The sequence below is a fragment of the Adiantum capillus-veneris genome, unplaced genomic scaffold, assembly GCF_014529385.1.
Source record: "Adiantum capillus-veneris isolate H3 unplaced genomic scaffold, ASM1452938v2 Hic_scaffold_710, whole genome shotgun sequence".
In the NCBI taxonomy this organism is placed as follows: Eukaryota; Viridiplantae; Streptophyta; class Polypodiopsida; order Polypodiales; family Pteridaceae; genus Adiantum; species Adiantum capillus-veneris.
This window is the reverse complement of record NW_028221719.1, coordinates 15,486-40,556: the sequence shown is the minus strand read 5'-3', so window position 1 is coordinate 40,556 and position 25,071 is coordinate 15,486. Positions and strand designations below refer to the sequence as shown.

Sequence of the window (25,071 nt, the reverse complement as noted above, 5' to 3'; positions counted from 1 at the left end):
TTTCCTCTTGCGGGTTGTTACCATCGGCAAGATTTTCTCAACGCCCATTGGCATTAATTCCTTGCGGCTTCTTAATTCCTTCCAAAACCTTTTGGACATCCGGCAGCGTGAGAAGCTACTGCAATTCCGTGAATTGAACGAACTTGCTAAAGTTCGTCTTCAACGGTTCTTTCGATGAATTCTGTGGCTCATCATGGTTCTTCCCGTTACTTCTTGGAATGTCCGGGCGTTGATACTACTGCAAAAAACAAGAGCGCACACAAATAATCAACAAGCTGAAAATAAATTAACACTCAACCAAAAGAGACAAGGGAGAAGATCGACACAGTATTGGGGACCAGAAGATGAACTGGTCCCCTTTAAAGAGAATCTTTATTAGGGTGAATCTTTTTACAAGCACAAGAACCGAAGTGACCCCTCCATTCTAAATCTCATACTCAATGGTCAATTCTTTCCTATGTGGGAAATTCCAAGGGATGAGCTCTCAACTTCATTTCCCTCTGTACGTGGAGGGTGAAGCTCCACAGATCGTTCTTGATTCCGTTCTCGGAATCCTTGAGCATATGCCGAGACCTCTTTGCTCCTCTATGACGGAGTACTTGCAAAAGCATAACACAAAACAACTTGTAGAGTGTATTCACAATCGGTACTTGTCGCTCCCAAGTGCGGAAAAGTGACCTTCGCCGTCACCAGGAGGTGTATTTTTCCTGTTGGCCTCTTTAAATATGTACTACATATTTTTTTTATTTTACTTTTACCTGTTTTCACCGAAACCCTTGAAAATGTGCAAGTGAATATTGCATGGCCAGTGTGAAACGGCTGCGGTCAAACGGGTTTCTCACATTAGGACTCTAGGTCGGTTTGTCTGGGACTAATCGGGTCAGTTAGCATTGAATTTTGATTAGTATGGAAGCCCGTGTGCCCGATGGAATTTGGGCCACTCAGCAAGTCACTTACAACTTTATAAGTTGGTTGGAACTAGGGAATTAACTCAAAAGAGGCAAACTAGACATATGGCAGTAGGAGAGCAACGTGCAGATCAACACACACACTCCAGGCAGGCTCTCATCCTAAGAGGAGGTGCCCAAAAATGAGATTGGAGGTTGATTTTAGTCATTGTGACCTACAGTGTGTGTGTGAGTAGTGGGTGCAGGTAATCTCAGCTTTAAAGGAAAGCTTGCCTTCTCCCTTGTCTCATGTAGCGCGACGATTTGCTCTCGTGCATCTTTCTCCCCCCTTTGCACATATCGTAATGCCCCACTAGTTGGGCAAGAGCTTTCTGAACATGGATCAGATTAGCTCATTGCCAATGCCCCACAGGTACGCACAGTTCCATCGCGATAGATTGCGAATTTGGAGAGTTTTCTCGCGTGAGAACTTGTTCAAATTATAGGGGAACTTTCCCATTGCGTGTGGGAGCCCTTGGGACACGCGTAGGTGTGTTCGCTCTGCTAAAATCGATTCAAAACAGAGAATTACAGCCTGCTGTGTTTTTTCTGCAGGTTCAGGGTTTCACACCTAAACTGCAAGAGAACACCAGGGAGGCTCGAGAAGGCCTTGGGATGCTTAGACAGGGCTTTGGGCACTTGGCAATGGCAAAACAGGGATTTACAACTCGCTGAAATTCAGTTACAGCTCACCAAAAAGATTCTTAAATGCTAGGGAATCCGCCCTAGAGGTGTACTTTTGACCTACAGAGGTTATGGCGCCTTTATGCTCTACCAAAATCAGGTCGGAAACCTGCGTTTTCAGCCCTTGACAGGTTTGGACAGCGTGGTGGTGAGAGTTTGTTCTAAGTGATTGGATTGTCTTTTTTCAAAAAAATAAGGAAATACCTAAAGGGGTGCCAGTCTTTGGGGCCTACAGGGTGTCGGTCTTCATGTGTGCAGGGACATTCTAGTCGCTGGATGCATTTGTGTTCTCTTTTCTTCTCAGTGCTATGTGTAAAGTTAACATGTAATTGAATTAGTACTGCCCTCTATGGTGTACAGGCCGGTTATATGGTTCCATCAACGGAATGGTCGCTTTTTCTTCAAAAAAGTGCAGCGTGGATTGTTGTGGGTGAAAGAAACACGGAGCTTCTCGTTATGGCAGAGAAGAGAGAGACCAATTTACTGAAGAGGGATCTTCCTCACACGACAGAGAGAAAGTTCCTTCAACTCTTTAAGAAGAGGATAGGTTGTTCAGAGCTCAGCTGCATGGAAATGTTTCAGTAGTTAGCTAACAACTCAAGGATGCATGAGTTCCTACAGGTTATAGAGGAATTTCAGGCTTCGACACAAGGTTTTCAGGCTCCGACACAAGGCATGATTGAGCCCTTGCAAGAAAAGGAGATTTTCAATGCACAAAGGTCTCGTGATGCTCGAGGGAAAGCCCATGTGATTGAGCAACCAACGATGTTCATTGATCCCAAGCAATTTGCTTTACCTGGACAAGAACCATTTGTGAATGGTCGAGGGAGTAATGAACAGGCTATGTGTCAGACCCTCCTGTTACCTAGCTCATATCTTGGTTATTTTGGAGGTGGTTCAATGTTTCAAGCTATGGCTAGACCTTCCACAAGTTATATGCAAGGGAATGTGTTTGGGGCAATGCAAAGAGGTATGGTTAACTCTATGTATGGGAACATGGGTGTCAAAAGGCTGCTACTTTCTTGAAAGGGAATGCGCTTCAATGGTGGACCCCATTGTTGAATCAGGGTCAAGCCCCTACAATGTGGGTCTAGTTCAAACAACTTTTTGCATGTGGATGGCTTACAAACACTTTTGAAGTGGATGTGATGACAAAATGGCACGAGTTGAGTGCTAAAGAGTGTGCGAATCTTGAAGAATACAATAAACAATTCTTGGCCGCAGTGTTGCCAGTAACCTCCTATAGGTTTTTGCCATTGTCAGAACAGATTGAGAAGTACTCTTGCAGATTACCCAAGAAAATCAGGGACTAATGCACAAAGACTACGATCATGAATATGGCGCGGTTGATTGAGAATGCGAAAGTGGCCAGCAATCTGTCGAAGGGAGATTCTGATGGATTTAATAGCAACAAGAGAGGGTCTTAGGGCGAATAGCTTACAACTAAGGGTAATGCTGCAACAAAGCCTTTTGTGCCTCTCACAAAGAAACCCTCCGTTGATGAAGCTGACACGTCCAAGAAGCAGTCTAAACCTTTTTCTGAGCGAGGACATGGATAGAAAAGACATTTTTCTGACAAATCTTTTGAAGAAAGGAAAGCTCTAAGAGAGGCCAAGAAATGCTACATTTGTGAAGAGGAGGGACATTTTGCGAATGAATGCCCACAGAAGAAGTCACAGGATAAGGATGACAAGTCATAGCATAAAGGAAGGAAGCCAAAACTGAGTGCATGACTTGTCCCAGATTTGATTGGTCACCAGCCAAACATAGATGCCACGAAATTGTGTAGAGCTTGGGGCAAAGTTAGAGACCAGACGGTATTGATTTTCTTTGATCCAGGAGCTCGTGCAAATTTCATATCACCAGAATTGGCATCAAAGTGGGCATTCGTGCAGAGGAGATGGGTGTGACAGGTTAAGCAGGTTTGGCATGCCCAGGTCATTCAGAGCTTGTTGCTCCCATTTTGGGGAAACTTCGTCTGCACATTCAAAGTTATGTGGATGCGGAAGAGTTTCATATTATGCCACTTGAGGGATGTGATGTGTTATTTAGGTATCCCATGGTGTTACATGTTGCATGCTATGGTGGATATTTGCAACAAAAAGATTACCCTTGTACATAGAGGAAAGACTCATGTCCTTGATGTAAAGCTTAAAGGCGAGTCTGTTCCAGTTGTTTTTGCTTATGCAATTTCTTCTGTAACAAAAAATCATCTTTCTGTATCCTTAATCTTTGCAAAAGAAGTATCTGAAGTTGTATTTAATCAGTCTACCTTAGATAAAGATAGATCATTTTTTTTGAGTGATTTCAATGATTGTTTTTTGGACTCTTTGCCCGAGGAGTTACCTCCTGAGATACCTGAGGATCATACCATAGATCTTGTGCCAGGTTCTAGTCTACCGAATAGACCACCGTACATGGTTAGTGCAGCCTAGCCAAAAAAGATAATGAGTCAGGTCAATGAGCTTTTAGAGAAGGGGCTGATTCAACCAAGTTCATCCCCTTTTTGTTCACATATACTCCTAGTGCAGAAGAAGGATGGTTCATGGCGTATGTGCATTGACTATCGTGTCTTGAATAAGAAAACCATCCAAAACAGGTTCCCCATATCGAGGATAGATGACATCCTTCATCGGCTTGAGGGAGCGTCACTGTTTACCAGGATAGACCTGAAGAGTGGGTACCACCAGATACGCATTAGGCCAGAAGATGTTCACAAGACTGCGTTCAAGACAACATTTGGTCTCTATGAGTTTCTTGTCATGCCATTCGGTCTCACAAATACTCGTGCCACGTTGAATAGAATGAGGGACATAATATTTAGACCACATAGAATTTTCGTGGGTACATTCTTTGATTACATGACAACACATTAGTATTCCTGAAAGCCAAAAGGAAATCAGTGACTTTATTCCAAACGCCTACAAAATAGCCAAAACATCATACTCGTGCAACCAATTTAACACGATAATCAAATTAGAAAACATAATTTTGTACCATCATAAAGAAGTACAATCACTTCTTGGTTGGTTCAAACAAAAGAGATATACATAGAAACAAAAGAGATATTACCTGTGTATATCTGTTTGTAAGCTACTCTGTTGCTACTTATAGGCTACCTTGTTGCCGCTGGCATTTTATTTGTGTCATAACTTTGTCATACAAACTCAGAATATAGACTTCCAGGTAGGATGGTACAGAACGTACTGTACGTGGTGTATATGTACGTACTGTACGTTGTTCCCTACAGGAAAAAATTTTATGTACGTAAAAATACGTACTCTTGTAAAAAAACTGCAAAGTACTAAATTTTCTAGGAAATTTCCAATAAAAAACAAGAGAGAAAGCAACAACTTATAAAGAAATTCAAAAACATGTTTTACAAGACAACCACATACCGTGTAACTACTGCAAGAGACTTCAAAGTTAAGACAACATTGATAATTGAACAGGAATATCAAAGCTCAAATGAGATCTGAAATAGCAGTGAACAGTGAACACACCAATACTGAAAAAACATGAAAATACCATAGGTGATAGCCTACAGGGCCCTGGCTATAATAAAAGGCTCATCATAGAGCGTACAATTGTCATAAATGAAACCATCTTACTCAAAAAGTAAGTCTATAAAGTAGTAAAAAGCACTCAATAGCTAGCTTTAAGCTATCCCATCATCCATATGATAGCCCCATCCTCAAAAGTAACCATCAGATGCAGATGAAGTCCCCATCCGTCAGGACATTTCCCCCTTCGTCGTCATCTGGCTCTGCCATCACGGACACGTGCCTGATGTAGATCATCCTGTCTCTGACCAACATCATCCTCTAGTGCATCTGCCGAATCCTCAATGAGACGAACCACCTTGTTTTCCCGTTTCCGAGAAGAACGAACAGGAAGCTTCCCTTTACAAATGCTCTCCCTTCGAGCACTCTCTAGGTCTAGAGCATGCTCACGTAGAGGAATAGCCAAAGCTCGTGCGCGTGACCTCATCACACGCTGATGACCACTCTCCAACTCCTTGTGAAGCAGTTGAATAATCTCCTCTTGCTCATTTCTGATCTGCAGCTCCATCTCGTCCATAGCACTAGGATCTGCCACCATCTTCACACTTGTTGGGTTTGCCTGTTGAAATCGAAAAAATATTATTTAGTATGTACTAAGTACTCAATGGTCAAGTGTATCATGATTCAATCATTCATGTGAAAATTAAAAGTGGACCTGCTTGGGTGTTCCCAAAGCGTGCATAAGCCTCATATTTGCTCGACAATAGACTAACTTCTCTAGTTGAGGAGTGCTGAGATTGTGGATCTTCGTATGTATCAAGGAATAAGCACTTCAGTTGCGAGTCGCATGCACCAGCTAAGCAATCCTATAGCAATGAGCATTTAGATTTCAAAATTCACACTTGAGTCTTGGTTTAATATATGGCAATAGTAAGTACAAAAACTACAAGTCTCAAGATTTTCAATTACCTATGAAAGTACTCGTAAAAGCAGATGTATAAGCGTTGGAAGACCTTGTCTCCCATAATTCTGCCACCATGTAAGAGGAAACTTGGTAGCCTCTGGCCTCAACACCACAACTCTTGCAAAGGATGGTCCTAGATTGTTCCTGAAGCTGATTATCTCTGCATCAATCTCCAGCCGATCGTCAATGTCGTACATCATATTGATGTTATCATTCTTGAGCTTCAAGAGATTCCTCTCATGGAAAGGCTCTGGTGTCTTGTAGAAAGGATGAAGCAATGCAGCCATCCCATGAATGGACGACTCATAAAGGTCCATTGCCTATATACAATGTCCAAGATGTCATCTTGGATGAAAAATTTCAGCAATGAAACAAAGTTGAATTGGGTCACGCCGCAAATTCGAAAGACAACAAAAAGATTTGCAATGAAAGCAATAATCAATTTCAAAAGACAAGTACTTACTAGTCCTGTGTCAAAGACTTGCACTTAGTAATGTGTCTCTTCATCTCCATGAAGAGATGATAGACTAAGCCCAATGTAGAGCCCTCCATGTCTGTGACTCGTAGAAGCACATACATTGGCTGCAATGCCACTGTCAAACTTTGAACCTATGTCCACCCAAAAGGACTCATCGAGCACCCATCGCTCTATGTATTTAGTGGGATCCGCGAGTGGTACATCAATCTCCACTTCGGGTCCACGAATGTCTGAAGAAGTGGATCCCTCAATTTGAAGAGCATCTGTAACACTAAATACATATAAGCAAACCTGATCTTCGAGGGCCGCACCATGTCAAGTGTACTGTGGCTCCTGAAGATAGCTAAATCTTGATGTTTTGCGGAAAAAGGTGGTCATCTTAGTGGCATCTATGTCAATAGGCAATACCCAAGGCAACTTGCCTATATCCTCAATAAGTAAGTCAAGACAATGCGCAACACATGCATTGTCAGTCACAACGTGTACCACATTGTTTGGCCCAATCTCCTCAATAGCTTTCTTGATGTGCCCAAAGATAAACTCACCTGTGATGCAATCTCCGGCCTTCCGTGCATCTAGCGCCGCGTAAGAAGTATGTGCCAAGATAAGACGACACAAGAATATTAATGATGTGCCGCTTGTAAACATCACTTCAGCCATCTGATATCATGGTGCACCCCAAACTACTCCCAACTTGCCTTGACCGGGACCAAGGTCTTCTGCTCATCGAGCAGTGTAGTGCGCATCTTCCTATACTCCACCCCTAACCATGAATCTGTGTGGCAAACATCAGCTATAGCCCGGACCATCCTCTTCCACTGCTCAGTCCTCAAAACATTGAAGGAGATATTGCACTCAATGAGAGTGCGAGCAATCTCCATCTCAGCAACCTTTTGACACTCCTTCACCCAAGAAAGAGAGTTCATACGCGAAGGCAAGGTGCTTTGCCTACGTGCATCCATATTACCTTCATCCTTCTCCTCCTACACAACTCGAGCCCTCTTTCTACTAGAACCAGGAGTGGGCAGAGCATCATGAAGAGCATCCTGTGTGTGCTGTCCAGCTCTGTTTTTTTTTGGTGTTGGTGCTTCCAAAAAATTCTCTGCAATCATCTTGTCCCTAATATCCTGTGGTACCTTTTTGCACCCTCCACAATTATTGGTCGTTCCAATGCTTGTCAGGTGCTTGAAGACACGAGAAATTGTACTCGTGAGCTGAAAATTATAGTACTTGCATTGCCATCCTCGAGTGCTGGAACCCGCTTGCCTTGGAGTGTTGATAATGCGGATGACATTGGTATGCTCCTTCGAGTACGGGTTGCATGGCTTAGACATGATGATTCTATCGCAAGCAGCAAGACAAACACGAGAGAGAGAGAGAGAGAGAGAGAGAGAGAGAGCAACTTGGAGAAGAGAGCGAGAGAATTTACCTGCGCACCTGTCTCTGCAAGCTGCAATTTCTCTGCAGTGAAGAGTTTTTGCACGTGGTGTTCAAATGTCTTCAAAATGTGGCCTAAAAACTGCTCGCTTAAGTCTAGCAAAACCCTCAGCCACGGTCCAGGTCGGCCAATAAATAAAAATGAAAATAGCACTCGTACAGATCGTTCTGTACGGTGTGGATCTGTACAAAACAGCTGTACCGTACGGATACGATCCGTACGTACGTGTTGATCCAGCCTTGCAAGTTCCAGGTACTCAAAACGACGAGAACATGTCTGCTCTATAAGGCAACGCGGGTAGCATTGCGAAAAACCTCTTATTTTGGCTAAAAACGTAACCTTTAGATCACGACTCATAATTTTTTTTTAGGTCTCCACAACTTTTCCAACTTGTTTTAAGCTTACCCATGTATTTTAAGCTAAAAAACAGGAAAATAAAAAAATTGATATCGATAAAAACATCAATTTTGATTACGTTTTTACTTTACTGTCTATATCCAAACTATCCTTTATTCACTAATCTTTATTAACCATGTCTTTACTATATTTTAAAAAAAGAAGAGAATGTGGTTTCTCTCTCAACATCTTCAACTCATTTACATAAGACTAATACTCTCTATCTAATAAACTATTCAACAATCTTTTAAATCATGTTCAACAAAAGATCTAGCATATTATATTCTTTTTGACTTTAAGAACCTTGAAAAATAGTCTTATTACATTCTCCCCTTATCTTCTAGTCAACAGCTCTATCCAACTCTTCTTGCCGGTACAACTTCCGCTTTTCTGCACTCGCCTGTTCTTTCAGCTTTCCTCCCGGCCTGAGAGAAGAAACAATGGCCTCATGCCATATCGAGTAAATCGCATCAATCGGGTAATCGGGTAATTCTTCAGGTGTTTAGCAAATCTCAGGTCTTTGGAGAACTTGATCAATCTTTTCACACACATATCAACCTGCAGTTGACGCTTGTACTCCGTTCTGACAAACTTCTCCATCGAAAATTTGTCCAAATCTTCATTCTTTTCTTTAGTTCCCACGCCGGATTTTAACTTTTCTTTGCCTTCCCACTGAGAGGTGTTATCTTTGTCCGATTCTCCACGAGAACCCATGTGTAATCTGGGGTTCTTTAAGGCTTATGCCCTTTAAGTCACAGCGATAAAGATGCGAGCGCGCCCGATGCACGATGGACTTCGCGATCTTCTTTTTTTTAAGATCTTATATCATCGGACGGAACCCTATAAGTTGGAACAACTTATAAACTTTAGATCTATCTATTTCCAAATAGCCCTTTGGAGCAAGATAAGATATGTTTCATGATGCTCAAAGGAGTAGTTGAGCAATTGTATCTACTCTTTCCATACAAAATTGGCTAGAGAAGTTTGTGCTTGAGTACACCAAAAGGCTTCTATGCTTGATATATGTGTGGTAGGAGTAGAGGCGGGGAGGGAGCTTTTGTTCGTAAAATGGACGGACTAGCAAATTTATTGAAGAAGCTCTCTTTATGAGCTTGTGCTGGTCTTTAATCTTATGCAAAAAGATCCCTTCGCCCAACGATGAGCTATGTCCAACATCGTGCCGCTACATCAATCGACAAGGAGATGGAGTGGCGATTGGTTGGTTGGAGGGTATATTTGCATTTTGAACCATGTGTTTGCATACAAGATATAGTAAATATGAAGACAATTGCATTAGTCCAACTTAAAATACAATTGAACTAAAATATGAGGTTCAGGGTGTTGTGTGACGCAACGCACGCTACGTGGAGGAAGGAGAGAGATAGATAGAGAGATGTACTTAAAACTTCGAGAGACAATCACACCTTAATCGGCATGGTACAGCATGTGCGATTGTCAAGAATATCTTTCATACTTTATCTGCATTTGTTTTCTTTAAAAATTTCTCAAATATCAATTCCCGACAATGACTTGAGACGGTGATGGATAGAGGGAGAGATAGTTAGAGATTCAGGCACTTCAGTGTTTGACAACCCATACACAGATGTATTGCAAGGCAAAAAAACAATGGAAGCATTCACTGCAGAATCCATGGCTGATCCATCTCGTAACGAACGAAGGGATTTTTCCACAATGTGTGGCCTCAGAGAGCTTAGTAAGGCCATCTTCAAGTCATCCTCTGTCTTGTCCGAGCCGAAATGAACAATCTGAATATAGTTGCTATCACTTCTTGTAGATATCTCAATCATCAAAAGATAGATCTCAAAACACATTGCAACTCTCAATCAAGATTTCCACTTACCAGTCAACGGGTATGTTGGTAGGTCTGAGACATGCATTATCTCTATTTCTAAACTCGTTGCAAAGTCCACTACCTCATTTGCTAACATCCCACTTCTCTTACCTGATCACCAAGAAAAGCACAATTTTCAAAGCGTCTGAAAATATGTTCACCATTTAGATGTTAGTAAGTATACTTACGTTTCTCTCTTGCACGACCTACCCCCCTGCGAACCCGAAGCCTCCCCGGATTGTTCCATCTGCAAAGAATTATCAAATAATTAATTCAAACTAAATCTAACGATGTGGACATGTACCATACAATCATGAAGGCACCATTTAAGGTCTTTGGACACTTGACTCTGCTATCACAGATATTTGTGTGTCCCCACGTTCTCTTTCCTCTCTATCTTTCACAACATCGTTGTGTGCCTTCTCCTCGTTCGGAGGGAAGTATCCCTCCCCATACTCCAAGAACCATGGAAAACCCTGGTAGACATTGCTTCTGAAGTTGCATGTTATTTGCATTGGGTTAAAAATATGCTCTGATTTTTCGATTTCAAGAATTTCTTGCAAACTTCTGACCCCTTTTATGTTAAACTTGCGAACCCGCAACCTCCTAATACGAGCAAGAACATAGTTAGCATCATATTATAGTTCACGGCATGTAAGGTAATTGTCTACTGCGTATACATGCAAAGAAATCTTTTTCCTACATCCGCCAATGCCTTGCTCACCTCAGATTGTGTTCCCTTTTTCATCACACCCAGCTCATAAGCGAAGGTCTTGCTCTTATGTATCAACTTAGCGTCTTCAATGAATGAATCCAGGTCCAAACGAGGCATCGATTGTAAATGTATACTGTGGGTACATCTGTATACGTTCTCTGCCTCTCCAACAACGGAAGACCAAAATACTTCGATCCTCAACCACTCTCGGAAAATAGCAAACTCTCCTGTGACAATGAAAACAATGGATATGTCAAAACGACTAAATCTATCCACATGACTCTGCAGTCCAACAACAAGGCAATCAAATGTACTCACCAGTATGAGTAATGTCTAGACTACTCACATCTCCCAGATCATTGGATGCCATCGTACGCAAGATGAAGGTTTTTTTTTCTGACATAAGAGTTGCACACGCCAACCCATATAATCTTTCCTCTGTTATCCACTTTTGCAGACTAGTGCACTCGATTGCGCGCACTGTCCTACACAAGAGTCCAAAGGATTCAATGGTAACATGCAGTAGGAGTTGTAATTGTTCTGCCTCAGAAAGATAACCAAGACCAACCCACCTCCACCATTCATCTCCTAAAGCAGGGTCAACTATCGCCAATGCATATCTTGTCATTTTTTTTGACTGTGCGTCTGCTTCAAAGTTGCTTTTTTGTATCAGGCTTGAAACTCTGCTATTTTTCTCTGCCACATTTTTTTTCAAGGCAAGCGTATATTTTTCCTACAGACATGAAGACAATGGTCAAACAAATGTATGGATCTAAAACATTTTGACACTCAATAATTGAACAATCTCAAAACACATACTGGATGTAGCAGCCGAGTCATTAGAGCTACATGTACATTGAACGAGGACTTTTTTCCCACCCTTTTCTTCCTTGGAAACAAGACCCAGTGCCCACACCATCTATAACATGTCTGTGTATGATGTGGACACATATCCTGTTTCATTCAATCTACAAGAAATTGATGCAATGTTAAAGATTAGTCAATCTTATACTATTTCAAGTCAACTGCACACTCAAATACACCAAAGATATATTACTTGTTTGTATGCATCACTATGCTCAACATGTCGGCCTCATTTGAGGAGTCTACTTTGACTAATTCCACTCGAACTCGAGGGTGTAGATCTGCATCTTTCTCATAAGCAACACCTAACATCATAAAGATGGATTATTAAATGTATTTCTTAACATACCCGCAAATTAATACTATCAGCAATGCAGCTAGCTTACTCTCTTTCAGTACTCCCATCCAGGCAGCGAGCCTATGGTTGCCATCCCAGGTATACAACATTTTACCGCATAGATCGTTCCAGCAAGTGTTCTGGATTTCAGCCTCAAACTCATCGTTTATTGCACGCCACAAGGGATCCCATGTCTTCTTGGTGTCATTGTCCACATCAATGATTGTATATCTCGGTTCAAGAGAGCATATGAAGCTTCCCTTGGGTTCGTAATACCCTCCAGCAAGAATATATCCGCATGAGGTTGCAGATGCTTGGTATCCTAGCTAACTTATCTTGCTTTTTCTAGCTTCACCAAACGGCACAGTGGAACCCAAGGGAGCAGAGATTCATGCTCTACCTGCAAGCAACAATATATGTCAAAGACCAATTCAAAGGAAATTTATACTAATCTTAAACCAAAAAGCTCTAATTTACCTTCAAATTTCCTAGATGCTTTGATAACATATCTTGTCGAAGTGTAACGTCTTTGTTGATGGGAAATTCTCCCCCAATGTTTGTCCCTGCAGTCATTTAAGCCTCCATTTTTCTATCATCAATCTCCTCGTTGGAGTTGTATTTGTCCTCCACCACAAACCCAGACAATGCTCCTTCTTGCACTTTAGCTTTTCCTTTTGCAAATTTTTTGGATTTCTCGATTGTTGCGAGACAGGTGGAGATGACACCGTACTAGCAGCTACGCTCTTCGAAATAGTCATAGCAGCAGATGAACATAGTTCTTCTTGTTATTTCCTTGCGATCTTGGTGACCCGCTATCAAATAAATAACACAGTGTAAATTAATTAACATACAAACTTCTGGCAATTATTTGAAATATAATACTCAAATACAAGAAACACAAACTTTTGGACAAATGAAGAAAGCAATTACCAGATCGGTTTTCGGCCGCGTGACAAGGTTTTTCTGTGCCTTCTTTAGGGTATTCATCTCGTCGTTCATTGAAGGTACATGGGGCAGAGGAGCATCCTTGCCATCATACGCTTCTAACACGGCTACAAAAAAGCATCCTGGAGGCAATCTGCTTCCATGTAACTCCGCCAAGTTCGAAGTCTTCTCTATTCACCCTATATCAATCGCTTCCTGTTATATGAACTCAACACTAGCGCCAATATCAGATTTCTTGGCCATCGGAAGAGAACTAAAAGCCTAGCACAAAATACTGATCCGTCAAAAAGAAACGCAGGTAATATTAGTATCACTATTTCTTTTCTCTTTTGCTCTTGAATTTCTTTACCTCAGACAATCCAATTCTCTCTCTCTCTCTCTCTCTCTCTCTCTCTCTCTCTCTCTCTCTCTCTCTCTCTCTCTCTCTCTCTCTCTCTCTCTCTCTCTCTCTCTCTCTCTCTCTCTCTCTCTCTCTCTCTCAGATACGAGGCCCCTGCCCCTCGCGCCTACTCGCCCGCCCCCCGCCCCCGCCCCCGCTGCACCCTCGCCCTGCTCCCTGCCCGCCCCTACCCCTCGCGCTTTCCCCATGCTGCTCCCTCTCTCTCGCGCTGCCCCCCCCTCCCCCCCCCCCCCCCCCCCCCTTCTTCCTTCTGCCTATCCCGGCCCCCCCCTCCTCAGTCTATCGCCCCCCCCCCCCCCCCCCTCTCTCCTCAGTCTATCTCCCCCCTTTCCCCCCCCCCCCCCCCCCGATCTGTCTATCGCGTCCCCCCCCTTTCCCCCCTCTTCAGTCTATGGCGTCTCTCCCCCCCCCCCCACCCACCCCTCTCCTCAACCTATCTATCGCACCTCTCTCTCTCTCTCTCTCTCTCTCTCTCTCTCTCTCTCTCTCTCTCTCTCTCTCTCTCTCTCTCTGATTCTCTGGGCCTCACCGTAATGGATCCACTTGAAGAAGACCCTGATTCTTTGGGCCTCACCGTAAGGGATCCACTTGAAGAAGACCCTGCACAGGACACGGAAGCCGCCAATGTCTCACCTGTTTGCAAGCCACGAGCAAAGGCAACCTTCGTGCTCACGAATAAGCGGATGGCGTAGATGGAGAGGGAAATGAAGGAGTGGAAAACAGAGATGGAAGGATGGTGGAAGGAGAAGACCAACCTACTTCAGATGGTCTTCAATGAGGGCGCACAGTGGAAGAAAGAGAAAGAGAGCCTTAACGCAGAAATACAGACACTCAAAGAATAAGTCTCAACCCTCAAACAAGAGAACCCAAACGTCGAGATACGGTACTCAAAAAAGAAGTCTCAGCCCTTAAACAGGAGCTTGCTGATAGAGTAAGCAATGGACTAGAGGAAGGCGAATTTCAACCCTCGGTAATAGATGAAATCAAGGAAATTAAGGAACAGGTAAGGATGATCACAGAGGAAGAGAAACTGAGTGTGGCAAAGACATCTTCATGGGCGGAGATGATAACAAGGACACAGAAAAAGGCGGACGAGGCTGAAAAATGGGTCGCCAAGAAAGGAAAGGTCAAGAAACTCCTTGTACACCGACGCTTATCAACATGACTCTCGAAGAGGAACAAAGAAGGCGGATGCGAGCACTGCATGTGAGAGTGACCGGTCTCAAAGACATAAACAATGTGGAGAAAGAGGTCACAAGCCTTACATCCATGATGGGGATGGAAAAGCCTCTGCACACAAAGGCATGGAGGGTAGGTAAGAAAAGTGATGGCACGGGTGAGTCTTCAAAGGGGAGAGCTCTCATACTACGCTTTCCCTCGTTGGAAGAGAAGAAGGAATTCTTGAGGAAGAGGCCTACTCTCAAAAAGACAGGAATTTTCCTCGGTGATGACCTGACTCTCTCACAGCTCGCACATATGAGAGAGGTAATGCCAGAGATTACAGCGGCAAGGGAGAAGGGAAAGATAGCCTTCTACAGAGATGGACAGGTGGTGATTTTAGAGCGGCGTACTGCATGACGGTGCGAGACCTATGGGACCACACTGAAGATGGCTACCTGGAACTGTAATGGGTCTATGAGGTTGGACGTGGGCGCATTTGAGGAGAGTTTCAAAGACAAGGATATTGTGTTCTTCTCAGAGACTCATCAGGCCCCTGGACAGGTAATGCCACATGTGGTGGGATACAGATGGGAAACAGCTCACAGGACAAATGCGAGATCTGAGCACGGGAGTAGAGGTTCAGGAGGAGGAGTAGTGCTATTCAGAGAAGAACTACAACCATTACTACGTATTGTACGAAGAGATGATCATGCTAGATATATGTGGGTGAGACTGAGACCTGACACAGGTCGATTCCTATATATTTCCATATGTTACTTTCCTCCCAGTACATCAATGTATGCCGCATCCAGAGGGCAGGCGCCTTTCTCTATCCTAGATGATGACATTTGGGAGTTTTCTAGGGATGGTGATATCATTCTCCTAGGGGACTTCAATGCCCGAACGGGGAACTCGCAGACAGTCTTCTACGACACTTTAGATGAGATGCTTAGAGAGCTGAATGTGGGTGAATTGGGGCTTGACAGATGCTCAGATGACAGAGAGCAAACGGAGTATGGGAGATACCTCATGGAAATGACGACTACACATGGATTAGCCATACTTAATGGCTTACAACGATTTCCTGGAGCAGCCGGTTTCACATGCTTTCCACATAGACATGGGGCCAGTACAGTGGATTATGTTATGACACAACCGAGCTTTATCCCCTGCATTCAGGATTTCACAGCGGGAGCCAGGCCAGTGGGCATAGCAGTAGACCATGCTCTCTTGACACTATCCATTAAATTTCAGTATAGTACAACCCAGACATCAAGAGGCAGGTCACACACTCGCTATACATTTACTCCAGAGACTGATTTCGTTTATTCAGAGGAGATCTGGCACCGTCTATTGGAAGGCACAGCTGGCACAAATGGTACAGGCCTCTCAGTGGAGGAGTGCACCACGCTACTGACTGAGACATTGCACGGGGCTGCATCAGTGGCATACCCACACACTCAGCTGGGCAAGAGACGACATTCTGGGAGCATGCCCTAGAATAGTTGGTATGATGAAGAATGCAGAGAGATGAGAGACCAGCTTCAGAGGGATCTCCTTTTAGGAGTCATCACTTACAGACAGTCTCGGATTGCTTTCCGACGCCTTGTGCGACGGAAGAAGCGAGCTTACCTAGCCCAAATGGAGCGATACTTGTATCATATGTTCTTGAGTAGGGACTCAGGAGAGGCATGGCGTCTCTTCCATGAGCACTCCCCTCCCCCAGTGATTACTTCACCTAAGGTGTGGGGCCAATATGCAACATCATTATATACGGTTCCTGGACAGGAACCCCTTCCAGACCCTACCAAGCCTTGCCCAGCTACGAGCACTTTCTTTACACCTGAGATGGTACAAAGGGCCATTGACAGAATGAAGACCGGGAAGGCATATGATCATAACGGTCTAGTGTCGGAGCACTTTATACATGCCAGGGATATGCTGATGGAGGTTCTCGCAGTGTTGTTCAATCGTGCCATGTGTGAGGGATTACCTGAGACTTGGAGATTGTCTAATATTGTGCCCATCTTCAAGGCTGGTGACCCTACAGAGCCTGGGAACTACCGCACTATCATGGTTGGACACACATTGGCACGGTTGTATGCATCCATCCTGGAGCAACACTTGAGTAATTGGGCAGAGGGCGAGGGGGTACGAGCAAAGGGTCAAGCCGGCTTCAGGAGGGGTTTCTCCACTCTTGATCATATTTTGACACTCAGGGCCATCATTGAGGAGGGCAGAGCACATGGGAGACGAATATATTGTAGCTTTGTGGACTTTCGTAAAGCATTTGACATGGTACCAAGAGCTCGATTGATGCGCAGACTACAGGAGATGGGGGTGCCCATAGAGGTGATTTGGGGGATTATGGCTTTGTACAGATCAGTGATGAGACGGGTACGCACTCCAGAAGGGGTATCTGATTTAGTTCACTCTACCATTGGAGTGAAACAGGGCTGCCCATTGTCTCCTACTCTATTTGGTATGTATGTTGATGAGGTGTCTGATTACATCGATAGAGAGGGTGACAGAGGTGCACAGCTGGCAGGGACGTGGATCCCATTGTTGCTATATGCTGATGATATTGTGCTGATATCTGACTCATCAGAAGGTATGCAACGACAGTTGGATGCACTACGCAATTTTGCAGAGGATAGTGGATTGTGTGTTAACCTAGGGAAAACCAAGGTTATGGTGTTTAACACCACACCGCAATGGGTCAGGAGATCAGTACCCACTTTCAAGTATGGTCAGGAGATTGTGGAGTATACAGATGCATACACTTACTTGGGGGTAGTCTTTACTGGGCCGAGATTTTCCTTGAGAAGAGCAGCAGAGACTAGACTAACTAGAGCTGGTGCGGCTCTGGGAGGAATGGAGAGGATGTGTTCACAGGTTCAGTTCCAGGAACCTAGGACAAATTTATGGCTCTTTGATACTTTGGTTGCCTCTACTATGTTATATGGGGTGCAGGTTTGGGGACCTTCTATAGGCCAGGATGGGTGGAGGCGTATGGAGAAGCCCCTAGTATCTATGATCTCTCGGCTGATTAGAGCCAAGGTTTCTGTACCGCATGATATCATTCGAGCAGAATTAGCTGCCCCCCCCTATGGAGATTGAGGCGCTCACAAGATCAGTCTCCTTTGTACACAGTCTGTGGGATACTACCAGAGACAGATATGCCAGGGTGGCTCTAGAGTCCTCCAGACGATTAGCTCTTAACGGGGATACATCATGCTGGTATGCTCAGATGACATCATGGTTTCAGACACATGGTTTCACCATGGACAGGTTGCCTCCTTTTCAATACTCTCTTCGGGCACCCTTGAGGTCTCTGACACGGGTAGAGATTAATAGACTCATCCGTCAGGATTTGATCCAGTTGGACACGAGGAGGACATGGATAGAGCCATTACAAGAGTTGGGCACAAAGATGGCTTTCTATAGAGAGCATCTTCTCCACCTCACGGGGGATGGGTTTGTAATTTGACCTAGCTATATGGACACGCATCTTTCACATGGTTTGCGTTGTGCCATTGGCCAGATACGCACGTCCTCACATCAGCTCGAGATTGAGACTGGCAGATTCAGAGGGACACCAGCAAATAACAAAATATGCCGCTTATGCCATCTAGAGCCAGAGACAGAAGTACATTACATATGTCATTGCACAGTGTACTATGAGATACGAGGCCGTTTTCACTGTCTATTCAGAGAAGGTTTTGGGCCTCTATCTAGGGTCATGAGTTATGAGGATCAAAGATCTCTTGGGCTTTATCTACTTGAGTTACACAAGCATAGAGAAACCTTACTGAGGAGAGGTGAAGAGAGACATCCCCAGAGACAGATCACAGATTTCTTTACACTAGATACTGTACACCCAGAAGAACAGACAGAGGAGCAACCAGCGACGGTGGAGAGGTCTACCCGCACTACTGGCATTCTCATAGACCGAGCATTGGAGCTAGGGAGATCTAGACGACCCCGAGGGAGGAGAGGAGCTACACAATTTCGAAGGAGGCTATGGCAAAAGATTCAAGCCATACTCTTTCGTCGTCGAGAGTGCAGATGAAGATGGATCTCTACTCCCCTCCCATATTGTCTTCACATTGTACTGCTTAGTTTAGGATCCCACGGTATTTATATTTTGTTATCCTAGTTTAATTTATTTTGTTAATCTGACTTTGTATCAGATACACTGCATTGTAACTTTCTGGTCTCATAGGTCACTTTGGCCTTTTGAAGATGTTAATATAACATTTCATTTCATTTCATTCTCTCTCTCTCTCTCTCTCTCTCTCTCTCTCTCTCTCTCTCTCTCTCTCTCTCTCTCTCTCTCTCTCTCTCTCTCTCTCTCTCTTTCATAACAGGTCTTGAGTTCAACTCCTCATCGCCTAGATCTTTAAGGTCTCTTGGGATAGTTTCCTACAAAGTTAAAACTCTCTCTCTCTCTCTCTCTCTCTCTCTCTCTCTCTCTCTCTCTCTCTCTCCATTATCTTACCTGTTTACTTATCTCTATCAACCTCTTTCTCTTGGATTCAGTCTCGTCCTACCAACCTCTCTTGCTGTCACTTCTCCCCCCCCCTCTCTCTCTCTCTCTCTCTCTCTCTCTCTCTCTCTCTCTCTCTCTCTCTCTCTCTCTCTCTCTCTCTCTCTCTCTCTCTCCCACCCCATCCTACAACCCTCCCTCGCCATCTCTCATGCTCATAAAGACATCCAAGCGCTAGCGCTCAATCACCTACACGAGCAAGAGAGTAGGAGAAGAAGGAAGAAAGAGACAGGTAGAGACAAGTAAGTTATAGAGAGAAACCAATCCAGAGGACGAAAATGCCTCGGCAGTGTTAGACCTCGTAACCACCAGAAAATAAATGATTAAAAAAACTCGCATACATCTATTTATATAGATTTAGGGCACACCTCTTGTCTCATGTACCTTTCTCCTTCTCTCCTGGAGGTGAGCGCTAGCGCTCAGCCGGGTTGCTGCGCAAGGGAGAGAGCGAGGGAGCGCTAGCACCGGGTTGCTGCATAAGGGGAGAGCAAGGGAGGGAGTTATTCAATTAAAAAATAGTCGCCCAAAACCTCTTTATATAGGCTCCTTGTAAAGTTGATTTACTTTCAAAATTGAAAAGCATCCCCTCTACCGCTTTCTTGTGAGTACTGAGCGCTAGCGCTCACCAAATTTCTACCATGCTCTAGCGCTGGTCTCTTTCTACCATGTAGGCGCAATCTCATGCTTTCCAGCCCTAGCGAATGAGATAGAGGGAGAGGATGATTGGATGGAAACTTACGGGCGCTAGCGCTCAAAAAATTGTGGGTCGGCCCAATATTTTGTCATGAATTCCCAAAATGCCCTTCAATTTTTCCAAAACGCCCAAAATAACCCTGGTTGTGAGATTTATTTCCTCATAAAATAAAAAAATTATAGCTTTCTATAAGAAGACTGATTATGTGGGGTGGGATTGGGTAGGGACGAGAGGTGAGGGGGTGGGATTGGGTAGGGGCGAGGGAGAGAGAGAGAGAGAGGGTAGGGGCGAGGGGTTGAGGGTAAGGGCGAGGGACAGAGAGGGTAGGGGCGAGAGGTGAGGGGGTGGGTTTGGTTAGGGGCGAGGAGGTTGAAACATGTGAAAGCCAAGGGAGCACAGAGAAATTTTGTTCTAATTTTTAAAAGCATCCAAAGAAAAGAGAATTAATGCCAGAAGCGCCAAAGGCAAAAGCACAATAAAAGAGAATTTTAACTGCCTTGAAGCAATCCAAGAAACCTCAGAGATCTATGCAACGAGAGTTGAACTCAAGACCTGACCTAATCTACCACATTGAGGGAGAGAGATGATAACTGCTAGGAACAAGGAATTTTTAATTAGAGTTAATGTACGAAGGAGGGAGGGAGATTCGGATGGGAATAGGATCTGGAGCGTAACAATATAATCATCGTGAATGCAGATTGGAGACAAGAAAGTAGAAAATGATGAAATGAAAAAAAGTGATGAGTGTAGTGACTATGAAAGAGAGGAAGAAAAGTGGGACCGGAGAATTATAGATTCCATAAAATTGGAGATTAAAAGTCGAAGTTAAACTCAGGAACAGTTGAGAATGCAATTTCATCAAAAGTGATATACTTGAAAAGAAGATTAGAGATGTAATAACGGTTGGTGGGTTGGTGGGTTGGTGGACACAGAGCAAGAGAGATACATCTGAAAGCTTGAAATCTGATTGAGGTTACAGACAGAAAACAGAAGGTTGTACTGAAGATAACATAGCTAAGAACTCCTTAAACTAAGTTAGAGGATTGGTGATAGCATTTCACCCTGGATCCATTTACTAGTGGCAGGGGCACACCTTCCAGAGTGACTAACTAGACAGCTCCCTGTGGCAAAATCTTTTCCACCATGAATGGCCTTGCCAGGCTGGGAACAACTTCTTAGCTTTCTTTAGATACTTAGCTTGATAGAGTAGCACCAGGGAACCCTACGTTATTTTTGTCTTTCGGAGATGGCGATCATGCCACGCTTTGCGAAGAAGCTACTCTCCTTCCAGAGCCAAAGAAGCTAAACTTCAGCTTTCATCCAGAAGGTCAAGACGAGAGACAGATGCCGATCCCAAATCTACAGTGGCACGCAGACTACCCACTCGCGAAGATCCTGAGTTGAATTCGAAGGGCGCTATTGCTTCCAGACCGAAAGCTAATTGAAATGGGGTGTGATTGGTTGTGGCTTTGAAAGAAGTTAGGTATGCCCACAGGGTGCCGTGGATAGCTTGAGTCCAAGTCGCAGGATGGAGATGACATGCTTTCCGCAGAAGTGCTATCAGAACTTTATTAGTGCTCTCAGCCTGCCCGTTTGCTCTAGGGTAATAGGTACAAGATTTGCGGTGAAAAATCTTGTAGTTGGCAAGCAAGGTTTAAATTGTTTCATTCACAAAGTGACTACCCCTATCACTGGTGATTTCCAGGGGACACCCTAACCTGCACAAAATATTTTTGTAGAGAAACTTGGCTACAGTAGTGCCAATGCCAATCCGTTGTTGCCAGTACCTCTGCCCACTTTGTTGCGTAATCTGTAGCCACTAGTAGATACTTCCGATTGCCTGGTTGGGCGGAGGGACTAATTGGACCCACAAAGTCAATGCCCCATCTCTCAAAGGGCTGCCATGCCATAGAGACCTGCAGAGGACGGTTTGATTGCGTGCTTGGTTTAGGGCCATAGCGCTGACACACATCACATACTTTTACATAGGCAATTGCATCTCGAAAAATATAGGGCCACCATAAACCACACTGCAGAATATTCTGAGCAGTAATATGACCAGAGTAATGGCCACCAATGGGACCATTGTGGGCATCCTCCAAAATATACTCCACTTCATGAGGGGAGACACACCGCCTCAGAACACCATCCTGTCCTGACTTGTATAGCTGGCCCCCAATTAGAGTGAATGACCTAGACTTCAACAAAAGTCATCTCTTCTGCAGTGGAGAAGCATTCTCTGGGTACACGCCAGTAGAAAGCAGATGCAAAACATCGCCGTACCATTCCGGAGTGGTATCCACCTTAAAGAGACTGCTATCTGGGAAGTCCTCAGCAACCCTCGTTGCTTCTTCACCCGTGTGAATGTGAGAGAGGTGGTCGGCAAGGACATGATGTTTGTCGGGCCTGAGTACCACTTCGAAATCAAATTCTTGAAATAAGATTAGCCATCGCCATACTCGACCTACAACTTGCGGCTTGTTGAGCAGATAGCGCAGGGCATGGTGATCAGGAATAACTGTGAAGTGGACCCCTAATAAATAATGCCGAAATTTTTGTAGAGCATACACAATAGCCAAACTTTCCCTTTCTGTGGTGCTATAGTTGCGCTCTGTCTTGGTGAGTAGACGACTTGCATAGTGAACATGGCGATCCAGGTTGTACTCCTTACTAGGCTGAGTCAGCACAGCCCCCACAACCAGTTGACTGGCATCAATATGCACATAAAAAGGGAGAGACCAATTTGGAGCCACTAGAATAGGCGCTTCAGTCAGGCGTTTTTTGAGATATGCAAAAGCTTCAGCCTCTGCATTCGACCATTGAAAGGGAACAGTAGCACTGGTTAGGCGGGTTAGGGGTTGAGCCACCTATGCATACATGTGTATAAACCGGCGATGATAGCTTGTATGGCCTACAAAGCTCTGCACCCCTTTTGGGTTGATGGGAGCTGGTAACTTTAAGATTGCCACGATTTTCTCTGGGTTAGGCACTAAGCCTTTAGCAGACACCACATGGCGTAGAAGTGTGCCCTTAGTGACCAAAAAATGACATTTGTTAGGATTTAGCTTTAGGCGTGCCTCTCTGCATCTCAAGAAGACAGCAGAACAGCTGAGCGAGGTGTTCCTCTAGATTTTCCACTGGGGTTGAACATTGAGCACCTGAGAAGGTCGAAAAATCGTCCATGAAGATGTGAAGATGATCTATAAGCAGAGGACAAAAGATGAGATATACCGCCCGATTGAAAGAAGGTGGAGCGTTTTTCAATCCAAAAGACATTCTAGTATAGATAAAAAATACCCCAGGGAGTCAGAAAGGTCGTTTTCAACCGATCACCTGGATGGATGCCCAACTTATTGTATCCACCAAACCCATCCATGAAACTGTACAAAACATGCCCTGCTACATCTTCGAGCACACGCTCAATGAAAGGTGTGAGGGAACCATCTGGAATAGTTACCTTATTCAGCGTGCGGTAATCTACACACACGAATTTTATTAGACTGCTTCTTAGGCGCTATCACCATGGGTGATAACCACTCAGAGTGCTCCATAGGTACAATGATCCCTGCCTCTTGCATTTTTTCAAGCTCTGACTTGACAGCCTCTACATACTTTGGGTTGAGCTTATAAGCTCGGCCTCTGACAGGCTTATCCCTTTCAACCAGAGGGATTGTGTGGAGACCCAATTCTGGTGGGATCCCTTCCAAATCCTTGTAGGACCAAGAAAAAACATCCTTAAAAGAGTGAATAAAAGAAACTACTTGATCAAGTAATGCGGGATGCTCCCATAACCAAGCTGCTAAGAGGACGTGCTGAGGGTTTTCAGGGTCGCCCAGGTTTACTTTTTTGACAGGGTCAGGAGGTGTAACTGTGGAGGGTACTTCAGAAGTTGAGAGCTGAGCTGCCTCTTGGAGCTTCGAGACTTCATGTGCTGGTGTTTGATCGATTGGAAACTCCGCGTACTCTTCTTGTAACCATCCTGGTGGAAGCTCCTCGAAGGATAAATCTTCAGACACAGACACAACAGGTGCTTTTGAGGAGGCGGGGTGTCTGACCTATGAGATGTTAGAGGGAGGGAGTAATCATTGGCGCGTTTATGCAAAGGATGCGAAGATGATCTATAAGCAGAGGACAAAAGATGAGATATACCGCCCGATTGAAAGAAGGTGGAGCGTTTTTCAATCCAAAAGACATTCTAGTATAGATAAAAAATACCCCAGGGAGTCAGAAAGGTCGTTTTCAACCGATCACCTGGATGGATGCCCAACTTATTGTATCCACTAAACCCATCCATGAAACTGTACAAAACATGCCCTGCTACATCTTCGAGCACACGCTCAATGAAAGGTGTGAGGGAACCATCTGGAATAGTTACCTTATTCAGCGTGCGGTAATCTACACACACGAATTTTATTAGACTGCTTCTTAGGCGCTATCACCATGGGTGATAACCACTCAGAGTGCTCCATAGGTACAATGATCCCTGCCTCTTGCATTTTTTCAAGCTCTGACTTGACAGCCTCTACATACTTTGGGTTGAGCTTATAAGCTCGGCCTCTGACAGGCTTATCTCTTTCAACCAGAGGGATTGTGTGGAGACCCAATTCTGGTGGGATCCCTTCCAAATCCTTGTAGGACCAAGAAAAAACATCCTTAAAAGAGTGAATAAAAGAAACTACCTGATCAAGTAATGCGGGATGCTCCCATAACCAAGCTGCTAAGAGGACGTGCTGAGGGTTATCAGGGTCGCCCAGGTTTACTTTTTTGACAGGGTCAGGAGGTGTAACTGTGGAGGGTACTTCAGAAGTTGAGAACTGAGCTGCCTCTTGGAGCTTCGAGACTTCATGTGCTGGTGTTTGATCGATTGGAAACTCCGCGTACTCTTGTTGTAACCATCTTGGTGGAAGCTCCTCGAAGGGTAAATCTTCAGACACAGACATAACCGAGTGCTTTTGAGGGGGCGGGGCGTCCGACCTGGGAGATGTTAGAGGGAGGGGGGAATCATTGGCGAGTTCATGCAAAGGAGATTTTTTCCCCCTTCCGTGATGGATGCCGAGGGCTTCCATAGGAGGATCATCTGAATCATGAGAATTTGGAGCTGACCCACTTACTTCTTCGACTCGTCCACTGTCTGCTGTAGGACT

The 25,071-nt window shown here is 44.4% G+C and overlaps 1 protein-coding gene across 1 annotated transcript; it reads left to right on the top strand.

Annotated features, from left to right (window-relative positions):
• Positions 1–15,131: 15,131 nt before the first annotated feature.
• LOC147416640 (uncharacterized) lies at positions 15,132–20,756 on the top strand. Its single transcript, XM_086508204.1, has 3 exons — positions 15,132–15,471; positions 15,523–15,773; positions 20,625–20,756. The coding sequence occupies exons 1-3, from the start codon at positions 15,132–15,134 to the stop codon at positions 20,754–20,756; spliced, it is 723 nt and encodes a 240-aa protein (XP_086364330.1).
• The last annotated feature ends 4,315 nt before the right edge of the window (positions 20,757–25,071 follow it).